Source organism: Chenopodium quinoa, unplaced genomic scaffold (assembly GCF_001683475.1).
Source record: "Chenopodium quinoa cultivar QQ74 unplaced genomic scaffold, ASM168347v1, whole genome shotgun sequence".
NCBI lineage: Eukaryota > Viridiplantae > Streptophyta > Magnoliopsida > Caryophyllales > Amaranthaceae > Chenopodium > Chenopodium quinoa.
The window spans coordinates 2677107-2694721 of NW_018744151.1; the positions used below are offsets into that span (position 1 = coordinate 2677107).

The following is a 17615-nucleotide window of genomic DNA, read 5'->3' on the forward strand; positions in this document are numbered from 1 at the left end:
TTTATGTGCTTATACAATTACATCCTATATGGTTAAAAATAACTAATATGTTAATTAAGTCATCAATAGAGCAAATTAAACATCACAATTATTTGTAACATGTATTTTGTGTAATTCAAAAAAGTAACTTAACTCCGATGATCCAAATTATAATTGGTGATATGCATTTTATATAAGAAGTCCTAAACGTTAAACTTCCTCCCTAAAACACTCGTTCTTAGATCTTCAATTTTTCATACGTACGTGCATTTTATGTGCTCCGATCCAAATCGATCAACCTGATGGACCAACACTATAATAATAAAAATAAATAAATAAATAAACAAATAAAAATAAAAATAAAAATTAAACCAACACCACAAGTGGAGAGTGCACAAAAATAACGACATTATGGATAATAGACAACGTACTACTTATAACTTTAGTAGTGTACCAATCCATTTATTTCCACTGTTTTTGGTTTCTTAATAGATAAGTACCTTAGTAGGCAGTAATACCAAAAATGTCATAAAAAAATAACAGAAAAACTATGTAATTTCATGTTACCAATAACTTTATATTATACAATCATCACTTTTATTAAAAATGACTTTAAATTTGAATTCATGCATAAAGTAGTGGGAGTGCATGCATGTGAGGAAAGCCCACTAGAATAGACTAGTGTATTTCATGCTGCCTACCTCTACAATAATAATTTACGTGCAGTAGCTATAATTTGTGGGTCTTATATTATTTGTTTTGTGTCTATTTTTTTTTTTTTAGGTTTTAGGGTATAATTTTCTAGAATTATAGCATGTTATTCAACTATGTCATCATTCTATGACAATATATTTATGTTCCGCACAATTTTGAGGATGTTTTTGGACCTTCTCATGTGTTTTATGCTCTCTGTTTTTGGTAGGTTGTACAATTTTATCATTTTTTATAGACTTTTGGTTGTACTCGGTTGTGAACGTCAACTACCTTGTGTGGCTCTTTTACAATCAGAGTAAAAGCAAATCAATTCTAGTATAGCCGACTTCCCTTTATTGTCACATTGATAGTATAATTTAACCTGTGAATATGGCCACCGCTTATAAAGAGCAAGTACTAGCGAAAAACGATTAGTCAATTTGAAATTGAGTAATACGACTGACACATAATAGTAAGATTTGATGGATAAATGATCATGAGAAAATGAATTTTAAAAAAAAATTCGAATTACCACAAAAGATAGAGTTTACATACAATGCAAAAAGTAAACAAGTATCCTTGTCCATGAACATTTCATTGCCTTTAAAGGTAATAAGCAGCCTGCTAGTCATGACTCATGACTTCATGAGTAAGGTTCAATAGTTTCTTGAATAAACTCATTGAGAAATTTAGGGTTGAATTTTCATAGTTTCATAAACTTGGACTGTTTTGATCATTAGAGCCCCAAAAAGTATAAACTTAAACACAACAAACCAAAAAAATGTGACACAAATCAATGGGACAAAAATTATGGTGCACCCAGCATTCTATTGTTTCTAAAATTGTCGCTTACCGGGCAGTCGGACACCCTTAGTTCACCTCGACCATTCAATATTTTCCAGAAGCTACAGCCTATTTCAATCATGAAAGAACAAACATTTCTTGCTCTTAATTACAATCTCTGTGAATACCAAATTTAGAAAATCCGTTTTCGGCCATTGCCCTTCCCAATTTGAAGTATGCAGGAACCAGGAAGTAGCAATATAGCGGGTTCACATTCTTACCATACCCTTCTCATGTTCAAAGGTCGGTTAGACTAAGTTGCCATGCGAGTAGAGCTCAGACCACAGCACCATCCATACATCGTGTTTAAAACAAGGTGCTACACCCACATTCCAGGCTAAGGCTGCAAGCAATAAGATTGAATTGATATCTATCAATCAATGGCTTTGCGTAAATTCAGAATTTTTTTACACCTGAATTTAATCACCTCCAATCAACCAAACTAAAAGCTCACTCACACCAGTAAAACAAATACCTATAGAAAGACGAATCCAAAACAAAATAGAAAAAAAAGTAAACCATTAAGTATATCAACTGTTATCTTTTATACAAGTAGGTTCATAGGTTTATACATCCAAGTGACAAAACTTAAACAGTGGTTGTGGCAACACAAACAGAACTATATTCTCTGAACTAAGATATTGCAGAACAGAGGCTGGACTAATCTCTGCTTAGTCATTAAACAAAAATTTATGCCACCAAGGATCTAGACCACACCGAACAAATCCCAACTAAGCGAGAAACTGCTTAACCTGATACAGATAAAATACAAAAAATGCATTTGAAACATCCTAAAACTTGAAATCCTTCTTTTTCGACTTTCCTTCCTTATCTTGCATCTTTCGCTTCCTCTTTTTCTCGTTCTGTAGCAAAAATCACAGAAAAAAAGAATTAGCAATGACAGAAACATGGAGTTCTAGTTAAAATATATATATATATATATAAATAAAATAAAATAAAAGGCAAGCACCAACCTCTGCAACCATATCACTGAAATCTTCACGCTGGCTACGTAATCTTTCCTCTTCCCTTGCTTCTTCATACCTGAAAACAAAGCATAGAAATAATTTAGGTAAACAAAATGAAAAAAATTTGAGCTAGCAACAATGAAGGATACATAAACGGCTATACGATATCTCAAATAACTAGAAACTTACTTCGCAGCCAATACGTTGTCAATGGTCTCCAACTCTTCTGGCTGTAGAGACACATCCACTTTATCTGCCTTTTGACCCCTAAGAAGATCAACCTGTAAACAAAAACCATGAATAAACATCAATAAGTGAATTAAGAGTTTCCACAGGACTAATTCCTGTAACCTCATGTTCTATTAGTGAATGTTTACCTTCTCTATTTACTTACTAGGTCAAGTAAATAAAAACGAATGAAGTATATAACAAGACTAGATATCTATATTATATCTTGATATATATATAAAGACATCACATGCCTAAAAACACTTACATTGTGCTACTAGGATCAGCTATTAAGTAGTAGTACAAAAATTATAAAGCGAAGTCATTCTGAAGAATGAAAAATTGGGCTACATAACACATCATGAAAGGTTACTGGTCTGTTTCTTTCAACTTATTTTGTCTTATTTCAGATAATAATTTCAAATGAGGTGATATAAATTAAGATAGATTCAGATAAAATAAAATTAGGTTTCAAAAAAAAAAAAAAAAGATAAAATAAAATTTCACACTGACAAATAAGTTATGCTATACTGAAACAAGTGAACATCAGCTGAACCAAGCAGAGCCTAAGACAACCCGTCTCAATTTATTAATTATTTTGTGATGGAAAGAAATATAAGGTTCTGGGGGAGGGGAGAAGGACAGAAAGAGAAGCATTTTTTTACCCTCTTAGCTCCTGCTTTGTCTTGATTAGTAGCTCCAACAACGTACCTGGTAACAATAAAAGATACTTCAGCAATTATTTTATTTTTTTTTGACAGAAAAGATACTTCAGCAATTTGAAAATACAGTAAAATATAAAATCAATATTCCCAGACACAAGACAGACAAATTAACAAGGACAAGAATAATACGTATGACTTGTTCCCAACAATGTGCCTGGAGCAACTCTCTCTTCTTTTTCTTCAAGTACCTTTAAAAACAAACAAAACAAAAAAAAGATTAGAAAACAGTCAATGACACATTAAGCACAAAGATTATAGCCACTGAAGAGCAGTAACAGTCCTAAATCCTTGCTTACTTGGTAAAGAGGTTTCTCAGGCTCTTTCCTCTGTTGCTTACGAAGGTCAATAACATCAGGCGTTTCAACACCAGTAGGAGTACTGCAAAAGATACAAAGTCAAAAATTCATCAGAGGAGGAAATATACCATGATTATCAACTCAACAACAGCCTGAAAACGGAAATGCAGCACATTAACTAACTGAATACCTTGATAGACTATCGATAGATTGAATGCCATCCTCAAGCTCCTCCTCCTCGAGTTCTTCTTCCTCTTCCTCCTCCTCTTCTTCCTCTTCATCTTCTTCCTCTAAATCTCCCCAGTGCTTTGACTTGTCCACTGGTTCTTCCTGAATCCATTATACACAATTAATTTATCTTTTAAAACAGTACGGAAAATGAGACTGGCCACATAATTAAGATTGAATGTAGAAACAACCCATGAACCCAGTGTACCTCATAATTAGGTTGATCTTGCTGCTGAACACCAAACACATCTCCATACAGTGGGCGTCCATACTATCAAACACAAACAAACAAACAAAACAAAAAATTAGCAATCAATTATGGAAACAGGGCTAAGAACCCAGCAATGCAATTAGAGAATAAAACACTTACTTCATCAACAGGAGGTTTTCCCCAGCCACCAGGATGATAACCAAAACTAGCACCAGGTGGAATAGGAGCATTTAATCCAGGGATTTTCAAGTGTGGGTATGATGGTGGGGGGCCATATCTCTGGAACAAGAAAGAAAAGTATAAGTAACCAAGAAATAGATTCATACCAAAAGAGATGAATTACAAAACTTACCTGCATATTGATAAGCCATGGAGGAGGGGCACCCTCTGGCATCCCAAGAGCTTCCTTCAGCTCCTTAGACAAGGTGCCGGGCTTCATCTCCCTGAGTTTTACCTGCATTAAAACCAAAAAGTCGTCACTAATCATTTGATGCCATATGCGGAAAAAACATGTACATCACCTTGCTCTTTAATAAAGATTATTACTTCAACATTATAGCCCATTTGGTAGGTAAATGAATAATGGTGGTAATGATAATTAATAACAGAACTCCAACAACAAAGCCTTAGTCCCAAAACGATAATGAATAATAGAACTCCATCCCCAAATATTGACTTTTACTTAATAAATTTACACTATTATTGAACATCAACTTTAGATGTGGTAAGGAAAATTTAGGAAGAGATTGAAAATTTAATGGGTGGACAAGCATTACTGTTGACCTTGGAATGAGATTACACTTACAAAATTACACAATAAATTCATTACCAATACCATCATTTATCAAAGCCTACCATACAGTCCACAAGTCAAACTGTTTAAATGTGAGCAATTACATTGATGGTGAAGTCATTCCCAATACACGCACTATCTACAAGGCCCTAGTCACACAAGCTAGAGCAGATATAAGAAAACTGTAGATATTCAGCCTACTCAGGCTAGAATATTAGGGAACCTGTCCGTACAGATGGAGAAAGAACATCACAAATAACAAGAGAATTCAATATTCTCTCCTTTCCTTGGTTAGAATGAATAAAACAAGGCAGTCATTATCATTTACACATGTCAACCAGAAAGCACCATTTCCAATAAGAAACCAACTACAATGATACTTGGACAGTAGCAGCCAAACCTCTGGTCCTAAGGTATGAGATTGTCATGCAATTCAGCACATTAAGCTTAAACATCCAAGCCATATATGAACTTTTATTTTATTGAACATGTACGGAAGATGATAATTTTGGCTTAGGACCAGACTGTAGAAGTAAAATCAACATACAAGGATTAATCGCAGTAGAAATGTAGATTCAAAAAACCATACCTCAAATTCTTTCCCTTCATAATACAAATCACCATATGACGTCAACTTTGGCTTGGTCTGATATTTGAAAAATGCATCATGCAGAACCTGAAAGAATGAAAGAAAAGATAATGTCAAACCAGCCATCACCAAGACTATCAAGGACACTTCCATAATCAAGCCATATAATACAAGGCACAGCACAATGCACCAGACACCAGGAAAATCAACAAACCTGATAATCAATATCCATTTTGCCCATCTTTGGCTGCATGCGTTCCCGTTGTTTTTGCTTTAACTTCTTACTATCTTCCTTTTCAATATAAGCCTGTAGATAGGTAAAGAAATGAAGTGAAGATTAAACCTTACCAAACCCATATTCATGACCGAGTATTCTTTGTAACAGCAAATTATCTTATTCAATTACAATCTAACAAGAGCCCCTAAACTACATGCAAATATTACATGGATAATGACAACAAGACATCAAGTAGAGAAGTCAACATGCACTAATAACAGCTCATCAATCCAATCAGAAAAAAAAAATTATCTAGGTCAACTTTTTATTAAAGATCAGACTATGTCAACACAAGGACTGACAATCTAAGAGCCAACCAGAAGCAAATTTCTTCCCCTCAAATTCCAAAAGGAAAAGAGGAAGACAATGAGCTTAACTTTTTTCAAATGTCACCAAATCATAAAATAAAGGAATCATTAATAAAAGTACAGAAGGCCAAGACCAAATAGGCAAATAAAGATTGCTTCAGCATACATGAGAAGTGCAAGTTTCCTTATCTCAGGTTTACACCACATTCCACAATTTAAAACTACACAGGTCAACAATCCCTTATACGTAGTTTTTAAGGTTACCTGTCTAATCTTTTCGATACCCGTTGCAGCAATAAAATCAGGAAGCTGAAACGGCTGCTTTTCGATACCACGCTTCCCCTGCAAAACATTGGTCAACACCCGATGAGGGAAAAGTTCATAATTCAATATGGGCATAAAATTTAACCGAAAATAAAATACAATTTAGAATTTTAGATGTTAAACTGTGAGTCCAATCTAGAATTTTAGCCAGATCTCAGATCATCTGGGGCAAACATGTTCAGCCTAAGCAATACTCAAGTGTGCTGAGGAAGCTGAAACCAAGTAGAGACATAACACTGACAAGATCACAAACACACTGAATATCAATGTGGGAAAAGCAAATATACAACTTAAACATCTTTAAACCAACAATATCAGATATCAATCATGTTCTACAACCCAGCCCAAACCGCCTGACATGTTACAAGAGAACCCACTCAATGGTCCCTTGGCAGAAACCTACCTGTCTCGTCTCCATGAATGTCACAGCCGCTACCCTGCAAGAACCACATATATGCGTATAAGATAACACCTCATCGACTGTTATCGACCTCACCCTCTCCCCCAAATCACACAAACTAATAGACCCATGCTTATGCATACATTTAGTAATATAAGTAGAGGGTACATCAGCAACATGTGCTAACCTGCAAATACTTCCTCTTCTGACACCAATGCCTAGGGACAGGAACCGTATTTCTGTAGGACTTGAGGAACACCAGCAACTTCGGGTCATGAGCAGTTGCATCCCAGATCTGAAAAAAATCAAACATAATCAGAAGTATTCAATGGGGCAGAGCAACAAAAAAATGGTAATAAAATCCCAAACTAGTCAAAATCAATTCAACAGCACAAACTATGTTACTCAACACTTCATTTCACCTCAAGCATCTGTGTCTGATCAATGACGCTCCAACAGTCATATGAACACTTTGACATTCAATCCAAGGCCAAAACCATAGGTCAAAGAATAGCAAAATCGGACACTTAAAAAGTACCGATGTCGGGTGTGTCCGAGTAGCATGAGTAACATAAGTAACATATTAAACTCTCTTCGTGTCACTTCAAGTACCCATGTTGTGTCTTTAACACCCCGACAAGGGTATGGACACTTTATTTGGACACATGGCCATGGCAGACACGAGTACTCAAGTTCAAATAACATTATTACCAAAGGTGATCATAGCACCCCTCAAATTTTATAATCTGGATTTGTCACACATATCCCCCAACCCAAATGAAACAAAAATGAATAGGGGAGAAACATGTTGCATTAATCAGTAAAATCTTTAGAACATAAAATAAGCTACACACCTCCACCACATCAGGCCTTCGGCAAATCTGCTTCAGCTCGGCAATCTTCATCCTCCTTTGCAGCTGAAAAGGAGTAAAGAAGACAGAAAAAAGGTATTACACTGGAGGAAGACATTACTTTCTAAAATACATACTATACACAGAGGAAAATAAACATAAAATTGTTAAATAAAAGCAATACCTTCTTTTTCTTATTTGAGATCCCTTTCTCCTTCAGTTGATTATCCTGATCTTCCTCGTCAGAATCTGAGTCAGCTTTCTTCTTTGCAGCTGCATCTTGATCTATCTCATCCTTTTTTTCATCAGCCTGAGTCAATTAATGCAAACAGAAAAAGTTGATGTTAAGCTCAAAATGTTCAATAATCTTTAAGTGAAAAAAACACTAGCAATCACAATACCTCATCTCCTTCAGGTTCTTTGAATGAGAATTTCTCAAAAACCCTTTTAAAATCATCAAGCAAGTCATCATCCAAGTCAGCTTTTTCAGGAACATATGTCACCTCAACTTCTTCCAAAACCTGAAAAAAATGAAAAGAGAGCACAAGGGTAATATATTGCCCAAAGAAACTCGATGAAGAGCAGGAAGAGCCTCGCAACACATTGTAGATTCCACAATAGACAACAAAGTAAGACAATGGAAGCTGTGATTATCAAACAAAGAATTAATTATACATTCACAATAAATTATAACATCTGCAATCACAACAGAAGAAGACAGAAAAAACTTTTACAGTGTGTATAGAAAAAGAGGAAGGAAAAGAAGGGGGAAAGGGGAAAGGGGGGAAAGGGGGGAAGAATGATAAGTATTCCTTTCAAATCTCTCCATTGATGGAGAGACCAATTCCTTGCAATTTAAAACTTTCATTTCCCTCCCTCCAATTCTCATCCCTTCTCATTTTTTATCCAAATGAAAGATTATACATCCCTCCATTTCCCTTCTATTCCTTTCAATCCAACAAAGTGTTAAATCCAATGAAGACACATCAAAGGTAATTGCAAAACTCAATCACCAGCAGATTAAAAGAAGAGAAAATCTATTGATCTACATTTAAAATTTAATACAAAAATAGCCTTAGTGGATCACAAATTTTGACCAATCCCGCTCACCATCAACTGTGTTTTGGAAAGGGGGACTGCTTGTATTTACAGCTAGACCTTTTGATCCCTTCTTCAACTTGGCTATACATGCCTCTATGCATAACTTAACCACCGAAACAAACAGAGAATTTTATCCACCCCTTCCAATACCAGAGATGAGCCTCTCTATAAATTCTTTCAGTGAACTTGAACTTCCCTATGCTTTAATCCCTTCTTTTACCCCCAATCAACGCTCAATCGAATCACAATAAACGATTTTCAATCCGAACTCTATAATTCAAAATTACCCTTGATCGCTCACCATAAAAGTTTTTGGTACCTAACCCACAATTAAACTTATATTCTATCCATTGAGTTATATAAACATAATCCATATAGTATAACAAAACATCTTAATAAATACACCTTTTATTTTTGATGATGGGTACTTCCCTCCAATCTAGTTCTGCAATATAGTTATTAAGATCCCACTCACAGACACTTTCACACTCAACCCTATTTTATTTCAATAGAACTGTTGCCTCCACAATTCAAGCTTTTCTTTATCGCCTCCACAATTCAAGCTTTTCATTATCACCTCCACTAGATAAGTCAAATGTAGAATGACAGGAAAAGTGACAAAAATATGTTGAACATTTTGTTAGTGTTGTAATTTGAAAATACCAGGTATAGAAAAAAAAAAAATATTAAGCAAAACTTGCCATTAACTTCTAAACAGCCAAAAGAAAGAAACCACTCATGAATGATGTAAAGTACCCGCCAATAGGACAAGAAAAAACTGCCCCTTTACATGGTAGAAGCAACCTCATGATGATAGCATTAGCATCCACATCTTAGCAAACAACAAGCAAAACAATTTAATCCCGAGCAATTTTATACTTGTTCATCATCATGCAATACAACAAGGTTTACCAATCAAGTGTGTACAAGTCGAATGAAAATGCTGATTGCAAAAGGACGGGTGGAGGCGACATTTGAACACAAACATCTACCACAACATGTAGCCAACCTTGGTTCAACTGTGTCATCGACAAATCTTCGAGGGGAAATTGTATAGCCTATCATTTCATACTATGAGCAAGCAAGTTGTTTTGGATTAATCCTCATCACAAGTAGCCTATAATTAACTTCCAATTCATAGAAAGAGGAAAAAGATGAATTCAGCATAATAACATCCAAAAACATGAACAAAAATCACATTAAAAACTCATCTCTTAACAAAAATCCTCAAATCAACTAACTCAATTTAAAGAATAAGCCAGAAAATAAACTCTAATCTCAGCATACAAACTTCCATAGTAAGAAACCCTAAAACCTAATGCCAATCAAAACCACACACAAAAACATCAACCAAAACACAAACCCCAAAATCAAAACCCTAAACTCACCAAAAACCAAAACCCTAACCCTAACCATAGAAAATCAACAACAACACAAAAGGAGAGAGAGAAAAACCTGTTGAGGAACGTCGCCATTAGAGACACCACCATCAGCATCACTATCATCTCCATCATCTTTAGGTTGAGAAGAAGCACTCTTCTTCTTCTTCTGCTTACGACGACGGCGGCGACGATCGTTCTCCTTCGATTTTTTAGGGTTTGCATTGATATCTCCATTAGCGACGCCGCCGTTCTGGAAAACCGTCGCCGCCGCAGCGGAATCGACGCCGGTATTCACAACCTCCACCGTCATGGCCGTCGCAACAGTCGGCTATCTCACTATTTCGGAGTGTCTGGGTTTCCGATTATCAGATTGAATGAAGGGAAAATTTTAGAGAGAATGAATAAAAGGTTAAATCCGAAAGTTTTGTTTTGATTTTTATATATTCGGAAAGATATGTTATGTGTCACGTGAAAAAAAGCCGACTCTTATCACACGGCTTTTTTTTTTTTTTTTTTTTTTTATTTAACAAGACTAGTGTTTGAGGGAAATGATTTTGGTCGTGAGAATACAGTTTTCTATACTATTCTCGTATTAGTTATGGGTGAATCACAGTGCTTGGACTTACAAACTATTCGAAGCTATTAATAGGTTTTAGGGGGCAATCTGTGCCTGATGAGGCAAATCTGATTTGGTGTTGGACGACACAAATCTGGTGCCTAGCGAAGGCAAATCTGAGCAAGGAGAATTTGTTTTTGATTATTTGTTTTCTGTGATATCCGTCTGTTATCTGGTACATCTGGCGTCGTGTGCATCTGGTACATCTGGCGTTGTGTGCATCTAGTACAGGTTTTATTGTGAGGGGATTCAAATCAAGGTGGAGATTGTCAAGAAATAGTGCCTTGAATTAGGAGCTAGGAAATTCAGGAGCAAGGAAGCTTGTGTTGCCTAGTTGGGGCTTTGCAGTAAGACACGCCCATGTCTTAAGTAGACATGGGCATGCCGCAACGAAGAAGCTGGGAAGATGTAGCGAGATACGACCATGCCTTAGGGAGACATGGGTGTGCCTCAACGGAAAATATAAGCACTCACACTGACATGCCTATGTCAAAATCAGCACATGCCCGTGTCGTTTTGTTTTCAAGTTACTGCTTTGTTTCTAGTCCAGGACACATCCATGCCCTGTGTGACACGCCCATGCTTGGGGGTTTTTGGCCGATTTTGAGTAGTTTGTTCGTGGGTCTTATTTCCTTAATTAAGGCCTTTCATTCCTAGTACAGGGGTTATTATAAATACTCTTAGGTTATTTCCTAGTCGTGACAATCATTAGTTGAGTGATAATTCAGAATTCTGATAGCCTTTTGTGTATTTCTCATCTGCGAGTTCTGATAGAGATAACATGAGAAATCTAAAAGACAATCAATTTGTTTTATGTGATTAATCTCAAATATTTCTGAATCAGTACGTACTCAATTTTCCGCAAGATCAATAAAACTAATACTTTCGTCTTCCCGTGGACGTAACCAACTCATTTTTGGTGAACCACATAAATCTGTGGCGTTATTTATATTGACTTGTATTCTTTATTTGTTTTTTCTCACATCTGTAATAACAATTATCATTATTATTAAAAGGGAATTTACAATTTTTTGATACCTTAAATTAGTTCATCGCCTATTTCTAATACGAATAACATAGCAAAATGAAGGTAATTCACCAATATAGCTTATCATTGCACGCAGTTATTGATAGATAGAAGAATCATGGTATGCATTTTCGTGTACTAACTAAAGCATTACATCTGTCTGGTGGAGATCATATTCATTTTGGTACCAACACTTTATTTATGCATATAATCATGTAAGAAAATTTGATTGATTAAAATTTCATTCTTTTCATTTTTATATCCCTAATACTTTCATATATTATCATACTTTAGGAAAAAAAAAATTGACCAAATATCAATAAATCGGAATTTATTATATTATTCCTACTCATTAAGTGTAATACATAATTTTATATACTTAGTTGGTTAATAAAAAACATTTATACTAATTTATCATTTACGTAGTAATTTTTTAAACAATCATATGGTCTAAGATATAGTTTTAATATATAGAGGAATGTTATATTTTATATTTCATTTCATTATACATACAAAATAAGAAGACAATAAACATGTTATAGTTGTTCCATTTCTACTTTTTGCACTATTTATTTGTGATAAGAAAAAAAAATATAGTCATGTGGGTAGTTGTTGAAATCGTCACAATGAATAGGTTATTAATTTTCAATTGTAAAAATTTATACAAGAGTATATGTTTTCCTAAAAAAACACTTAAAGGAAAAGTAGAAAACCCTCTTTCATTATTAATCTTCCATTAAAAACGGTTTTCTATAGAAAATGATTAATCCCATCGAATTGAGGGTTGAGCAAAACTATCGATCAGAATTAAGATTCGAACATCTATCCGATTTGATAATTTAGTTTATCTTATCCGATACTAATTTCATGATTTTGTATCAAATAACGAATATCCAATTTAAATATCGAAAACTTTGGTTATTAATTTATATTTTATGTTAAAAATCAAAATTAAATATTTTTTTTGGAAAGTCTTGTATGTGGCTAGGCACATGGTGTGGACACATTGGTTTATGAGAGTAATCATTTAAATATATGATTAACCCTATTTTTTTCATAAGAGTAACCCCATGCAGGGCGTGTACGACAAAATATAGTTGTGAAGGTAGTTGTTAGTTGTGTAGGTAACTTTTAGCTGTTAGCAGTGAATATAGAAAATTAATAAGGTACGAGTGTTCGGTAAAGTAGCAGTTGATTAGCTGTTATACATAAAAATCAATATAATATTTTTAAACTATAGATTAAATTTTCAACAGCTAACTCAAATTTCAAAAGCTAATATTTCTAACTTTTCATAAAAGCTACCATAACCATTATTTTGCCAAGCACTCACATTTTTTTGTTAAGTAGTGGTTTGACTTGGGTCAAACCCTTAAAAGTTACTCAAACGCTAGCGCCTAACACGCCCATAGTATATAAAAGTAACCTAAATTTATTATACGGTTAAAATCAAGTAATTTGGAAATCAATAACCCATTTATTCATTCGAAAAATAAAGGAATAATTCCACATATTTTAGAAAGCAACCCTTTTTTCGCATATAAGTAACCTACGTACATACGTTAAAGTAACCCATTTGCTCATCACCGGACCCTTATTACTTAATTAATTGCCTTATAATATGTGATTAGTCACATATAAGAATTTGTGATATTTTTTTAATATATTTTTTCACATATCTAGCAATGTATATCTTAAATATTATGGATATTTGATATTAGATATTCAAAACATTTTGGATGAGATTCGGATAATGGATATTCCAACTTTTAGATATGGAATATCTAATGCAAATAAAATCAAATAAAGTTATTGAGTATATAGATTTTTTTAATTATTTTTTTAGGGATAGAGTATATACATTATATTATATAGAATATTGTAATTGATTACAATTTTTTTTGACAAGGTAGTGTAATTGACTAAGGGCTTATTCTCATACGATTATTTTCATTTCAATTCAACTCAGCTTCTAATTTCTTTCTCTTATAAAACATAAATTTCAGTTCAGCTCTAATAAATTTAATTCAGCTCAGTTCATTTCAGTTAATGAGAACATGCCCTAATTGATTATAATTGAATGAACAATGAAGCGACTATAATCCTTACACCGACACCATCAACCAAATTCCTAATCAAAGGGCCATATTACTCTACAACACATCCCCACAAACCCTACCATGCACCTCACCACCAACAACTGCCACGTCACTCACTAAGATTCCATCAGCTACGTGGCAACATCTGATTCAACGTTATTCCATTACCCAAAAAAGAAATGAAGCGCAAAGTCTCTCTCCAAGAATATTTGCGTGAAATTTGGGTGTTTTTGTCTTAATAAAAATAATTAAAAAAAAAAGTTGAAATTTACACAGCACCCACTTTTTGACTCAGCATCACTTTTTTTTTGTCCAATACTCTATGAATTTTCTTCACAAAGATCTCTCATTTCATAAAATTTGAAGAAATGATTGTATAAATTCAATACAAACCCAATATTATTTTATTTTTTGATTATTTTTTTGTTCTGATTTTTTGGGAGTTATTATAGAAGAGAATAATGAAGATGGGTGTTATTGAAGAAAATGGGATGGAAAATATGGGATTGAAAAATATAAAGAATAAATATAGAAGAATGGATTCAGATTTGAGTGTAATTTCAGAAAATGAGGCACAAATTATGAGGAAAAGAAATACCAGGAAATTTGTCATGGCTTCTGCTGTTTTTGCTTCTCTCAATTCTGTTCTACTTGGTTATGGTAATTTTTATTTCCCTTCTTAATTTCTATTTATTCTTTCTTAATTTTTAATTTTTTTGTTTATCCCAATTTGATTAGCATTAAAATCTTGCATTTTTTTTTTTTGGTGCAAATACTTTTATTTGTTTTGTTAATGCACATATGTTTTATTTGTAAAGTTGGTGCACATTCATATTACTACCTCTGTTACAAGTTATGTGTAACGATCAGACATTTTCCCTCTTTATTTTATGTCAAATCGTTGCACATAACCTTTAACGGAGGTAGTATATTTATGAATCTGATTTTGTGTGCACTTGAATAATGAAGTGTTCAAATAGTTAAACTAAATGCTGAAATAGAATAATATTATTTGTTGGTTCTTACCACTTTGGGTTGTATATGTACATAAGTACATTGATTCTTTTCTTAGGTTGAATTAAAAATGTTGTATGGTACATTGGTACGTATTGTAAATTGCAAATGTTTAGTGGGGTGAGGAAAGAGCATTTGGTCATGTAGTATATTGAACTTTTCATCAGTTAGACATATTTTAGGTACTTGTATGTGATATCAATATTTTTGATTTTTAATGTATTACATTTGCAATTTGATGTACTCGTGTACGATAAATTGATAATTAATACGGAGTATGCTACAAAATTGATGGTATGGAGTGATGCACGCTCTTGTTCGTGATATGAGAGTCTGAGATACAAATCTTTACCACTAGACCTTGATTTTTCTTTCGGACTTTGTATATGAGGATTTGTGCATTTGTCATATATAGTGTCCTGATATAGACACATTATTTCATACTTGTTGTAGTTGTATGTTTATTTTCTTGTAAATGCTATTGTAGTATGTTACTTTCAAGTGAACATAGTAATATACTAATATAGTATGGAGTCTATTTTTATGTAGAAGTAGTTTAAACAGCTATCAAGTTAGAGCTGTTAAAGAAGATTTCAGCACTGATGCAGTTTGAACTGTTGTTGTCATGCTTCATCTAGAAGTGATCAAGTGAAGTTAATGTTTGCAAATTTTTGTTTTAGATGTTGGGGTGATGAGTGGAGCAGTTATATTCATTCAAGAGGACTTGAAAATATCAGATGTTCAAATAGAAGTCCTCGTCGGAATCCTAAGCATAATTTCGTTATTAGGCAGTTTAGCCGGTGGAAAGACGTCTGACACCATAGGTAGGAAATGGACAATGGCATTAGCAGCCATGATTTTTCAAGTAGGGGCTGGTATAATGGCATTAGCACCAAATTTCGGGGTGTTACTCGCAGGAAGGCTTTTTGCTGGAGTAGGAATTGGCTTTGGTATCATGATAGCTCCTGTCTACATAGCTGAGATAGCACCAGCAATTGCTAGAGGATCATTAACATCCTTTCCTGAGATCTTCATAAACTTTGGTATTCTATTGGGTTACATTTCAAATTATGTATTTTCGGGGCTTCCTGCTCATATTAATTGGAGAATAATGCTTGGTGTTGGGATTCTCCCTTCCATTTTCATCGGTGGTGCACTCTTAATCATCCCTGAATCTCCTAGATGGCTGGTAATGCAGAATCGTATTGATGAAGCAAAGGTTGTTCTTCAGAAAACTATTGATAACGAAAAAGAAGTAGAGGAGAAATTATCAGATATACAGCAAGCTGCAGGAACCACAAATGCTGACAAGTATGAAACAAAATCAGTTTGGCAGGAACTCTTACATCCAACTCCAGCTGTTAGAAAGATGTTAATTGCAGGGTGTGGAATTCAGATTTTCCAGCAGATAACGGGTATTGACACTGTTGTATATTACAGCCCTACAATATTTAAAGATGCTGGAATAAGTAGCAACACAGAGCTTCTTGCTGCAACAATGGCTGTCGGATTTACAAAAACTTTCTGTATCTTAATCGCTATATATCTCATTGATCATCTAGGTAGAAAGCCTTTGCTTTATGTGAGCACAGTTGGAATGACTGTTTGTTTGATAGGGCTCAGCCTAAGCTTAGCCTTACTCGGGCATGAGCCAATTGGTATTAGATTGGCTTTGCTGTTTGTTTGTGGAAATGTGGCCTTCTTTTCAGTAGGAATTGGTCCAATTTGCTGGGTTTTGAGTTCAGAAATTTTCCCTCTTAGGCTTCGAGCTCAGGCATCAGGTCTTGGGGCTGTTGGAAGTAGGGTCAGCAGTGGCCTAATCTCGATGTCCTTCCTTTCAGCTGCCCATGCAATCACCGTGGCTGGAACCTTCTTTGTATTTGCTGTCATCTCAGCCTTGTCTGTTGTATTCGTGTACAAGTGTGTGCCTGAAACCAGAGGGAAATCTCTGGAAGAGATCGAGGTGATGTTTGATGAAGATAAACTCCCAGGATCAGGTGAAATGGAGCTTGCAGACACCGTGAGCCTTGTGCCCAAGGAACCAAACGGAGCATAGTTCATTGCTTCGTTTTCACCATGTGTCCAGTGAGACTTCATAGACGAGGATTTACTTACAGGGACCAGGGACTACAGAGTGTTTATAGAACAGGATATGATAAGCTTTGGGGATTCTTTTTTGGAGTTTGGCATCAACTCATGTGATACGCCTAAAAGGTTGTTTGGTACGAATCAAAGCAGGTTATACAATTATTCTTTACGGATGATGAGAAAACAATAGTTTAAACCGCAGCTGCAGTATGTTGAGAACAAGGAAAAAGAGAGGGGGGCGGGGGGTTAGGGGTTGCTTCATCAAGTGTGAGTGAGTTTAATGTAAGTTGCTTTGATGTGGATACCTCTAAATGAAGAAGTTTGGAGGATTGGTTTCATGTATGGCACATTCTTTCTATATGTTATAATCCTACATTTGTTCTTACAAAGTTTGAACCTCAAATCAAAGATCCGATTTGTACTAAATGTGACAATAGATGTCACAAAATAAGCAAAAGATTGTGAAATTTGAACTCCTAAAGTCCTACTACATAGTACTTGGTATGTACTATCGCACAGATGTAGGAGCTTCTTTTTATTATCAAGAAAACATAACTCAGGAGTTACATATGTTA

The 17615-nt window shown here is 34.6% G+C and overlaps 2 protein-coding genes across 2 annotated transcripts; one reads left to right on the forward strand and one right to left on the reverse strand.

Moving 5' to 3' along the window:
* Positions 1-2017: 2017 nt before the first annotated feature.
* On the reverse strand, positions 2018-10651 carry LOC110693581 (splicing factor 3B subunit 2-like). The gene is made up of 18 exons (XM_021870714.1): positions 10270-10651; positions 8115-8234; positions 7898-8023; positions 7717-7779; positions 7050-7157; positions 6403-6480; positions 5768-5860; positions 5554-5640; positions 4524-4625; positions 4331-4450; positions 4169-4231; positions 3923-4062; positions 3733-3814; positions 3566-3624; positions 3377-3422; positions 2673-2764; positions 2490-2559; positions 2018-2378 (listed from the first exon to the last, which is right to left on the reverse strand). The coding sequence occupies exons 1-18, from the start codon at positions 10504-10506 to the stop codon at positions 2307-2309; spliced, it is 1758 nt and encodes a 585-aa protein (XP_021726406.1). The 5' UTR covers positions 10507-10651; the 3' UTR covers positions 2018-2306.
* A 3508-nt stretch (positions 10652-14159) lies between these two features.
* Positions 14160-17615, forward strand: LOC110693582 (probable polyol transporter 4). Its single transcript, XM_021870715.1, has 2 exons — positions 14160-14598; positions 15633-17615. Exons 1-2 carry the CDS (start codon positions 14400-14402, stop codon positions 17006-17008), a joined length of 1575 nt encoding a protein of 524 aa, XP_021726407.1. The 5' UTR covers positions 14160-14399; the 3' UTR covers positions 17009-17615.